Here is a 12022-nt window from a genome sequence, read left to right as displayed (position 1 = left end):
AACCAGCGTTGATTTGCCGAATGCTATGTATAGCATTCGGCCAATCAACGCTGGTTCTGAATCGAATATTTACTGCAAATACTACTCGCTCATCTCTATATATGGCCCTAACCTATCTATCTACAGAGCTGGGTTGATATGATATGCTGGATTTCGGTGACAGACTCCCTTTAAAATAATATATGTTGCATTCTGTGGGCCACCTATTATAGAGCTAGAGGAGATGAGCAGATTAATATAGTTTTTTGGAAAAATATTCAGTATAACTTAATATTACTAATTTCAACCTCTCTGAGGAAACGGGTGACTTATGCGATCCTTTCCTGAGGCCTTGGCAGTTACGTTCGGTGGAGACTATTGCCGTAAAAGCCCAGTGACAGCGCAAGATCGTACAGCGGCCTGGACACTGGAGCACAGGGGATATGTTTTTTTTTTTAATTATTATTATTATTTTCACTTTCCCCAAGCTCCAGCGAAAAATCGGTTATTCCTGGACAACCCCTTCAATGACTGACACCTTCCTGCACATGCTCCATCACTGAGCAGGACCGCCCACTGGACTCCTAAGCAGAGGTTGAAATCTTTTCCCATAGAAGTATATATCGATCTGCTCCAGTCCTCCTGCTCTATAACATGCCGCCCGCAGATCAGACATTGTGGCAGGTTTCCTTTAGTTTGTAAAACTGAGTATTAACAAATAAAATCACATTATCACATGAATGAATTCCCATCTCTATAATTTTACAGCAATGTCCCCAAAAAGACAGTAAGAAGGATATAACACAACTATGAATGTGCATGCTTTTCACTGCTGAGGCGAAAGATAAAGAGTGAAATAAAATATAGATTTTGTAGAAGTCTCTGAGGACACTTAGACAGCACACATGCCTTTAATCTTGCAGCAAGTAGCAGAACCTAATGGCTGGTGACGTTGGCATGGAGTGAGATATAGCTCTGTAGAAGCAGCATTTTGGCTTACAACTTGGGTACCAATTTACCACATGGGTTAAACCGTCACCCCGTTTTATAGACCTGAATACCGACCGCTATCTTTATACGTTGTTCCCATTGCTGACACTTTGCAGGGAAGCTTTGGACATTTCCGTGCTGACCGTGGAGAGCGGAAAACTCTCATATTTGTCCTGACTCCCCACACACCGGCAACGGAGTAACAAGGTCTTTACTTCTTTTTGGAAGTTGTTGTTCAAAAAACCGTACATGACAGGGTTGACACACGTAGACGCCATGGCGGACAGGTGGCAGAGAGAGAATATGAGATCGTGATAACAGGCAGAAATACGCTTATGGTCCCAATCGAAGAGGGCGTTAAAAACAGTGAGAGGCAGCCAACAAAGACCAAAGGCTACCACAATGGAAAGTAACATGATGTTAACCCTGCGATGACCTCCCTTCCGTCCTCCGGAGTCTCCCCCTCCTGCTCTCTCCACTACATCCCTTCTTCTCCGTAAACGTAGGAATATACGGAGGTAACACAAAAGAATAAGGAGCAAGGGTAAGCAGTACTGGAAGAGCAGGAGGCAGGTGGTATAGGCCAGACGGTGTTGTTCAGATGGCCAGTTATCAATACACACAAAATGGTCAATGTAAGGGTCAAAGGGTAGTGAGAGGTTCTGGAATGGCCGATTGGTGAGGATACTAAAGGAAAGGAATGGTAAGGAGATGAAACATGATACCGCCCAGGTTACCGCCACAGCCAGATATGCGTGCCATGGCAAGGGTTTCCAACCAGTGGGATGTATTATGAGCTGATGGCGCTCCAAAGCAATGAGGACCAGTGACAAAACAGAGACGGTGACAGAGATACACTGGACAAATGGGGTCACTTTGCAGAGAGCCTCGCCCAGGATCCAACGGTTCATCAGAGTATAGATTACAGTGACGGGCACACACACCAAAGCCATAAGGATATCAGAGCAGGAGAGATTGGCGATAAAAATGTTGGTGACATTCCGCATCTCCCGTTGGCGAGCGATGACAAAAACCAGGCAAGAGTTTCCAATGAGTCCCACTGCTATGAGGGCGCTGTAGGCTATGACTAAGAAGGTTACATTGCCAACAGAGTCTACACAAGAGGCTTCCCCTTCCCAGTTGGGGCCCAGATATCCAGTCAAGTTTATGGTAAAAAGATGTAGGTAATCCTCCATCTTCTTATGCTGTGGTGTTCCTAAGGACACACCTGTAAATTACAAATAAACCAATGGATGAATCTGTACATTGTCCTTAACAAAATAAGTCAACAAAATATAAAAAAACATAAAAAATTCAGCATTTACAATGTAAAGTTTCCCTCTATCTTTTGATCCTACTCTGCGACCCATGACATCCTCAATGTTCTTCTTTCCTTCACTCCATCTCAGAGAAAATGTCACTGGCTGTATACATACATGTATCAGGTCAGTGTCAGACTTGGGTTCCTTGGTCCCACCAGATGAAGTGGCTAACCTCCATTTATGGAGTTATATTCTGTTGGAACTTTGGGGCCAATTGTTGTGTCATAGACTGGGCTTACTAAAGCGTCCTCTAGTTTTTGTGGTGGGCCAGTCCAACCCTGTATGAGCCAATGCTTCACAAGCCATCGAGTTTCTGTAGACTACCTGGATTACTATCAAAATTGTATATATATTGGGAAAATGGGATATAGGAAAAACAGGAGATATACAGCACTGTGCAAAAGCTTTAGGCTAGGTTCACAGCTGCACGTATACCTGCAAGCCCAACTTTTTCATCTGGCGATTTCAGTTAAAAAGAACGGACAGTCATACAGTTATAGTCAATGGGGTCCCTCTTTGGTGTCCGCTATTTTAGCAGTTCGTTCTTCTGGTCCCCTGATGGATGAGAAGAGCAGAAACCTGGCGCTAATGTAAACCTAGCGTTAGGGAGGCGTAGAACAATATACTGCAACGTAAGAATGCTTCCAAAAATTGAAGGGTTAATAGTTTTGTCAACAAAATGAAGTGAGTGAAGAAAACTAAAACCCATTGGTATTTGGCGTGACCTTTGCCCTTTGCCTTCCATCAGTTCTTCTCGGCACTTCCAAACGCTTTTTGAAGGACCTCAGCATGCAGGTTATTTCCACCATCTTGGAGAACTAAGCCCAGATCTTCTGTGTATATAGGCTTGCTCCAGTCCGTCTATCTCTTCATGTAATCCCAGACAGACTGGATGATGATGAGATCAGGGCTCTGTGGGGGCCATATCATCACTTCCAGGCTCCTCCTCCAAAGAGCAAAGGTCACGCCAAATATTGATGGGATTTAGATTTTGTCTTTTGTTCATTCACTTTAATTTGACAATTGACAAGTAAACTATTAACCCTTCTATTTTGATAGCAGCATTTTCCTCACCCCTGTCTAAAATACTTGCACAGTGTATAAGTCCTGAAAGAGAGATTTTCATGTCTCATTTTTTGTCTGGTTGCTGCTTTTAGGCTAAAATATTAAATATACCTATACTCCACTCTTACATCCTGAACTACTCAAGCAATGTGACCAAACCATGTCCCCTGATGGCCTTTGTTGATATCACTACAGCTTTGGAACTCCTTACTGACATGGCCACTGCATCTTATTTATTTTGCTTACTTATATAGCGTCATCCTATTCCATAGTACTTTACAGACATTGGGGTCACTTCCCCATATAGGGCCCACAATCTACATTCCCTATCAGTATGTCTTTGCAGCGTGGGAGGAAACTGGATTACCCGGAGGAAACTCAAGCAAACACATGGAGAACATACAAACTTCTTGCAGATGTTGTCCTTGGCATCCTGTTTCCTCAGAGGTCACTGTACATGCTGGCAGTAGTTATCTGCAGGGGTTATAAGATGCCGTTGCATGCGTCGATACATGGTAGTATCAGAAAATTCCTTTTATATCTTAGATTTCGGGCCTATGGACAAATCACATAATATTACATTACCTTCTTAATGCGACTGAATGGTCAAACTTACCAAAGAGTTAAGAACGACATCTGGACTGAAACATTATGTGACGTGATGCTGCTCTATAGACGATTCCTATAAGAAAAGAAGACAAGGCTTGGCTAAACTGCGTGTGGTAAAGTTGTGCAAACTAAAGCTGGCCATACACGTTATATATCTATTGGTCTACCATTTATGTGGTCAACGGCCATCCCCATATACATGCAAGCTTAAAGTGATCCTATCATTAAAACTTAATTTTTTCTCACTACCACTTAAGAAAGGTTATTCTTCTCCTATCTTTAGATGTCTTCTCTGGGCCGCCGTTCGGTATATAATCCGGGTTTCGTCGGTATGTAAATGAGTTCTCTCACAGCACTGGGGGCGTCCCCAATGCTGCGAGAGAACTCTCCAACGCCACCTCAAACTTCTAGGCCTCAGGCAGCCAACTGCGTATGCCTACCGGCCATTTTCTTGTGGCATGCACAGTCGGCTTTGCCCTAGGCCCGAGGCCTAGAAGTTTGAAGCCAACCCCCGGAAGAAGACCTGTTCCTGAAGAAGATGGAGGCGGCTCTAGAGAGTTCTCTGGCAGCGTTGGGGACGCCCCCAGTGCTGCGAGAGAGCTCATTTACATACCAACGGAAACCGGATTATATACCGTGGTAGTGAGAAAAAATTAAGTTTTAATGATAGGATCCCTTTAATTCTGCACGACTGGGCACTCAGAATAAGCCTCTGCAAGTCACTATTGTGTCCCCCAGATACAAAAGAATTGGACATATTAATATCTGATGTTGCCCATGGACATTTGCTGTTGGGGGTAAGTTGTAAGGCCCTCATTCACATTACATAGCTGGCCATTGTCGGTCAGTGGGCCCAGTCAGTTGACATGCAGCCTAAGGCTATTGGGCTAAGTTCACACCAAATTTTCTATGTACATAGGACATATACAATGAGAGACCCTCCTGACTTCTACATCTCATATGCTCATACAGAACCATTAGCTATATCCATACCTGGTCAGTATACATCTTTGCCTCAACCTACCCAAAAAGTGTAGTCAATGACATGTATGCAACAAGTCCAGTCCCCCCAGTTACAGTATCAGTACTCACCTCTCCCACATTCCTGCCCCATTCGTCTCCCAAGGGGCCTGTAATACAATGTCCTTAGCCGTGGCACCCCCACCAAATGCCAGAACATAGGTCTGAAATGCGGACTGCCAAAAGACCCCCTGAGGGGATTTTATATAAACTTATCTATTTTTTATTGTTAATAAATTTTGCAGCAGACACGAGCTTGTAACAATTGTTCATGAATATTTCATAACATTCAGGCATGTTCACGATAAATCTGGTTTATACATGCAAGAATGGATTTCATAGAACATTAAGGACTGAGGTATAATATACTAGCATAAGCCGAAACTGGAACAGAAGCCCATACTGACACAGGAAAGGCCACATACTACATATTACAGGAATATTTCATCCCACAGCTCATATTTTATTTATTCCTCAAAATCTAGAATTTGTGATTTTTTTTTCTTATTTGTATCTGTTATATCCCATTAGTTCTTGTCACACTCTCTATACAAACTCCCATTTGTATTTATCTTCTTTAACCATCCCTTTCTCCCCGTCCCCTCCCCATGACTGTCTACAATTCCCCAAAAACTTTTCATCCACTATTTTTTCAATGTATGCACAATGAAGGGAATTCATGATATTGAGAGACACATTTGGCTCAATGCCCTTTCACCCACCCCATTGTACAAATGTGGACGGGCGGGGATGAAGTGGGGATATTTTGGCCCATCTGATTTATCCTAATTCATGCCAGTTTTCTGGTGTGAGTTATAACAGGAATCCATGCCAATTCCTACTTGGCATTGATATCCATTCTGGCACCAGGAGATCCAACAGATTTATGCAAAGGCCACAGCTACTCGGCCATTTATTAAGGCTGGAGTATGATACGCCAGTCTTAAAAAACTTGCCCAATTGTTTTAAGGTTTTTCTGAGAATAAAATCTTGATGGGGAATCCTTAAGATTGGTGGGGGTGGGACTCTTGCCAACCTGTCTGATCATCTGTGGCATATGGACAATATCTGCGGCCTCTTGTTTACCCTGCTTTGTATACCACCTACCTAGTAGTGAATGGCCAGGGTATTACAGCTTGGCCTCATTGAAGTGAGTGGGACAAGTATGATTTATTTTAGGGCCTCTAACCACATTGTTAGTTTCTTACTAACAAATCCAAATACCGTATATACTCAAGTATAAGCCGACCTGACTATAAGCTGAGGTCCCTAATTTTACCACAAAAAACTGGGAAAACTTATTGACTCGAGTATAAGCCTAGGGTGGAAATGCAGCAGCTGCTGGAAAATTTCAAAAATTAAAATGGTGGGAGTTTTTCGGTGCAGTAGTTGCTGGGATCTGGGGAAGGGGAGGGGGTGTTTTGGTTGTCTGTCTGCCTCTTCCCTGAGCTTAAGGACTGGGTTTTTTTTCCCCCACTTTGAATTCAGTCTGGCTGAATATAGGGTATCTGCAAAGCTCCTATTAACCCCTTCCCAACGGAACAGGAGCACTGCAGATCCCCTATATTCAGTATATTCAGTAGACCGGGCACTGTCAGACACAGGGATACCTAATGTGTTTGTGTTTCACAGTCATTTTCTACTTTTATATGTATTCTAGGGAAGGAGGGATTTACAACTTTTATTTCTTTATTTTTTCTTAAATCTTCTTTTTTTTTTTTTGCACTATTTTATGGGAGATTCTACCACCCCTCCCTCCTTACAAAAAAAAAAAAATATATATTTTTTTTTTGCTTGACTCGAGTATTTCAGCTCAAAAACTGGGCTGAAAAATTCGGCTTATACTCGAGTATATACGGTATATGGATTTTACTTTAAAAAAATAAATAAAAATGGGAGTGTACTTTAGGTTTGGTTTCACCCTGTTTTTTCACATTCCTCTTAGAGTTAGAAGGGCTGTTACATTATATACAGATGTGGCAGGGTTATCCCAAAATTCTGCAATCTAATGAAAAAACAATGAAAAATCCAGTGACTTTTCATGTGTTTTTTTTTTTTTTTTTGCTGTCTCCTGTGATACAACATCATGCAGCATTTTTAACCAATGGTAGAAGTTTCGAATAACTTTTCTACATCTGTACACACATAAATTAAAGGAACCCTGGGGAAAATCAGCAGTGAGTCTCCAATTACCCTGCAGCTCCCCTGCAGGAGACTCAAAGTATTACACAATGTCCACTGACATCAATGAGTCGTTCTCATAATGCCAAGTTCTCCAGAACCTGAGACATTCATTGTAGCTCCTCTCCACTGGTTACTAGATGATGGTCTTTTACGGAGGAATCTCCTAGGGTTTTTTTCCGAGGTTTTCCAAAGTCTAGAACCATTAATATCATTACAACCTCTTGTACAGTCCTCTCGCTCCTTCTGCGGTCATACCCTTAGTTGTATGTAGACCCCTTTCCATAATCTCCTGGCTGTACATGATCCTATTCTCACTCCCTCTCCTCCCGGTCATGCTCCAGTTTATAGTAATTAAATAATAGCGACATCGGATCCCTTTCCAGTGACTTGTTTGTGATTTTCCTAACATAGTGAATTACTGAGCTCCAGATGGCCAATATATCTGTTCACAGCCACAAACTGTGCTGAAAATTTGCCTGCGCTAAGCTGCAGCCTGCTCTCGCCAAACAAGGAATAAAACACATAATAAATGCCATCAGTGACATATTTTAGAACGATATAAAATAGGAAGCACCATTTCACCCTAAACGCAAGAAATCAGCTGGAAATACATTTTTGGCTAGTTATATGAATCCAGGACACACGAGTGACAACTTATATGGGCGCAATGACATTGACAATAAGGGTTGTCAGCCAACTTGCTCAGTGTTCTGAATGACAAATCTATTATCGCATTGAGGCATCTCCTACGTTTATCCACTGGGGTACATTAACCCTTAAGTACTATCATGGTGTCCATCATACACCGCTACCATAGACATATCGTTATGCTAGAAAGCATGATGGTACTTAAGGGTTAAGGCTGCATTGACACTAGCTATTCGTTCTGCAGACTACTAAACCCCAGATTTTGGACATCCTAGTTGTGATATAGCAGGAGAGGTATAGGGCGGCACTCGACTGGCACGACTCGGGTGCAAATCCACCAAGGGAACTGACCAAACATCCAAAGACATATACAAGAAAAAATGTACAATGGCGCTTTCAAAATATCTGCAAAAGTAGCAGTCACATGAAAAAGGAATATGGCGTATGATTCAGTTAGCCATAGTTATGGAACAAGTTCCTTCATCAGGCATAGGCGTAGGACTTGGAGGTAAGGTGATGTGACATCTCTGAAAACAGAAACGTCACATTGCCATCGCTATTTTTCAGCAATCACCTAGCAATATGTCTATCAAAAACAGACCGCACATGGATGACATCTATAGACTTGACGATAAATAGCTACTATTTTGTCTCTGTACCTCTCGGCCCAGCAGATGTGTGAATGGCTTCATTGACTGTAATGGGTCCTTGTATAGTCCGATTTTTTCACAGGTAGAACGAGGACTTCAACTAGTTAATGTGAGAGGGCTCAACGGCAGATTTCAGAACTCTAGGGAAGTTGGGTTAACCCAAGTGATAAACATTTCTGGACGTGATTGGTATATATTTTGGGGGGAACAGATCTGTATCTGGAGATATTTCTCCACGTACGTCTTTGGACTTCCTCAGGGTACTGCAGTTTCCCTTCACACTCCAAAAACATACTGATGGCTTCTATGAAATTACGTAAGCAACATATATAATGACATATAATAAGTAACTTATAGCACAAGTCCCTTACATTTAGTAGCATGTGAGGCACATTGGGTATTAAGAAGGAAATGTCTATTGAAGATATGGCTAATGCCAGTCATATACATTACATAGCCCTTGCCTGAAGGTTCAGCCCTCTCTCCCAATCTCTGCATACACATGCACACTTGGCTAAGAAAATGGAGGAAATTGTAGTCAAAAGTGTGTTATCACCCTGAGAACAAAATGACTGGGCAGATGTACCCCATCCAATATCTCCCAGTTGCAGGAGGTCCCCATACACATTTTGGCAATACATCTAATATGTGTGGCCATCTTAAGTTACCTGAGTCTTACCCTAGGGTTAAAGGGATTGTCTTAGTTGCATATCACACTACTAAGCCTCAGACTGGAGACATCGTCACAGTCTTCCATATGAATGGAACTATTTTACAATTCCTAGTACAGTGGATAGACCTGAGCGCACCTGTGCAGACAAGAAACCAAAGGGACTTCCTTCACGTCCCCTAATATCCTAAAATTATGGCACATCCTTATTATGCCATAATATAACAAAATGAGAGTATCCCTTTAACTGCAGATATATGGTTCTGACACTATTGCCAAGCTATGACATTCCCGACACCTCTAGGGCATGACAACTTAAGAGTTGCCTTCAGATGGATAGACACTTACAGGAACCTAAGGGTAACTGTCTGGGAACCTTCATGGGTAGCATACATAGTAGTATCTTCCTTGCTCTGCACCATAAAACAACCAAAATATATTACAATTCTGTCTTTCAAACATGGGTCACCCACTCGCCGATACAGTCCTCCAGATGATGTCATGATGGTGGCAGTGATATCACAAGGTACTACAAGCAGCAGTCCCGTCTTTTGGCATCCTTACGGTACATGGGTGTCTAAGGATACATTTAGTGCAGAAAAATATAATCCAATTCAGCGTGAGATCCTTGAATGTTCAGTTTATATGGCCCATAGAAGTCATTGTACCCGGCATACCAAGACAGGCAGTATTCCTATATTATATAAGGGAAATAAACTATATCCTATAGACAAGAATATACCTGCATTATTGTACAGATACTAGGATATCATAGGGGCAGGTTAGGTAAATTTTATTCCCTATAAATAATAGGCTTAATGGAATTGCCTAAATGTCAATGATATAACAGAGCTTAAAGGAGACCTGTCATATGAAAAATGCTGGTCAATGTGCTGGCAGCATGTTATAGAGCAGGAGGAGCTGAGCAGATTGATATATAGGTTTGGGGAAAAAAATTCAGTATAACTTTTTATCCATTGAAGTCTTTGCTCTTTCAATACTGAGAAGTCCAGGAGGCGGAGCTATTAGTGATTGCTCCTCCCCTCTATGACTGCGCATACAGAGATAGCAGTCAATCACTGATAGCTCCGCCTCCTGGACTTCTCAGCAAAGGTTTACGTGGATAAATGACAGGTTATACTGAATCCTTTCCCACAAACCTATATATCAATCTGCTCTTCTCCTCCTGCTCTATAATATACTTCTGCAGTATTTTCTATGTGGTAGATTCCCTTTAAAGGGTTGTTAGCAGGTATATGTTATACTGTGTAAGTTACACATTTTTCCAATATTTCTGTATCAGTTCTTGATCGTTTTTAAGATCTCTGCTGGCTGTTTTTATGGTTTACTTTCCATGGATAATATGTATCCTGGTCATGTAATGGGCGCACAAGTATACGGCATATTTACAACAAACCGCACTAATACCTTTCCTGGAACAAGCCATGCAGCTGTGTGTCCATTACATGACCAGGACCAATATTATCCATGAAAAGTAAACCATAAAGACTGAATGACCGCCTGCAGAGATCTTGAGTGCCATATGGATGTAGAAACGCTTCATACCAGTAACGCTTACCCCTCCTTATATATGCCCTGATAAGATTTGGTCCTGAACATGAGGTCAGTGACTCGGTGATATTGCTTACATATAGTTCTTTATGATGTTACCTATCCAGTGGAAAGCTTACATATCTGTTTTTCTCAAATACACAGCAGTCTGAATGCATGGGAGGTATGTAAACTCTACTGCCGCCCTAGTGGTCTTATAGAAACATTGAATTTATAATTCTAAACCCTTTAAAAGAGTAATCCGTCATAGCCAACCCCACATTATATAGTCACAGTCATATTATGATATCACTGAGGTTCCTGTAAAGCTTCCGCACAGTATTGGTTGTGGTAACCCTGCCAATAACTGCAAAACCAAATGCAATCGGCTACTTAGAGGGAAACCATTATGCCACATGGGGTGGTAGAACGTAGTCAGCCACTTTATTACTACGACCAAGCACAGAATCATGGAAATGTGTTAAAAGGGAACGGCTTATTATCTGCACATACATGCAGATAATAATCCATCAGGGGTATAAATGGAGGCTTCTCCATCCAGTACAAAATCTGTACCTGCCCCCCCCCCCCCAACGGACCATGTGTCATTTATAATAGTGGTGTCTTCTTATGACTTTTGGGCTATCTTTGTACACCCCTCACTATGGAGACCATGTAGAATAGCCCCACCATCCATCGTCTATCACTTGTATTAAGGCCTTGGCACAATGAATGACTATCACACTGTCCCAAGCAAGAAAAAGTTGAGCTGCACTGATAAAATAAGACATAAGCCCCCTGAAGAAGTCAGAGCCATGTAAACCATTCCAGACCCTCAAGACAGAGTAAGACATAAGCCCCCTGAGAAATCCAAGCTGACCCCATGATGGAGAAAGGGTTAATGAGAGGGGACAGACATAGGGTCGACCAGAACCGTAACAAGTCTCTCCTTCCTTCACCTGGGGCAAGTATTTGGTAGCTCTGTATATGAATACCCAACCATGTCAGCACCCAGGGAACATGCCCCACCAGCCATACGCTATCTACACCCTATAGGATGGTAAAAGACACTTGACAGAATACAAGTCCCCGCTCCACAGGCTGTATAGAAAGAAACAGATTCGGACATAACAAAGTGACAAACCCAGAGCAAGCGGAGAGTCACTTACGTGTCACTTACAGGAGAGTATCAGCATGTAGGTACCAGGTGTCCAGAGAAGATGGTGAGAAGCAGCAGAGAAAGAAGGAGGAGAGACCTGTCAGATGTCTCTTCTGTCCCCCACCCCTTTATCTTTCCTCTCACCTCACTCTTCACCTTTCCACCACCACCACCA

The 12022-nt window shown here is 42.2% G+C and overlaps 1 protein-coding gene across 4 annotated transcripts; it reads right to left on the bottom strand.

Annotated features, from left to right (window-relative positions):
* Positions 1-481: 481 nt before the first annotated feature.
* Positions 482-11957, bottom strand: LOC142202671 (neuropeptide Y receptor type 1-like). 4 transcript variants are annotated; one of them, XM_075272920.1, is made up of 3 exons: positions 11858-11957; positions 3942-4038; positions 482-2197 (listed from the first exon to the last, which is right to left on the bottom strand). In XM_075272920.1, exon 3 carries the CDS (start codon positions 2163-2165, stop codon positions 1053-1055), a length of 1113 nt encoding a protein of 370 aa, XP_075129021.1. In that variant the 5' UTR covers positions 2166-2197; positions 3942-4038; positions 11858-11957; the 3' UTR covers positions 482-1052. The 4 variants fall into 4 exon arrangements, with proteins under 4 accessions (XP_075129021.1, XP_075129018.1, XP_075129019.1 ...); XM_075272917.1 differs by having other exon boundaries at positions 3973-4038; XM_075272918.1 differs by having other exon boundaries at positions 3973-4038; positions 11869-11957.
* Positions 11958-12022: the final 65 nt, after the last annotated feature.

The sequence above is a fragment of the Leptodactylus fuscus genome, chromosome 5 (assembly GCF_031893055.1).
Source record: "Leptodactylus fuscus isolate aLepFus1 chromosome 5, aLepFus1.hap2, whole genome shotgun sequence".
Lineage (NCBI taxonomy): Eukaryota > Metazoa > Chordata > Amphibia > Anura > Leptodactylidae > Leptodactylus > Leptodactylus fuscus.
This window is presented reverse-complemented; position numbering and strand designations above follow the sequence as displayed.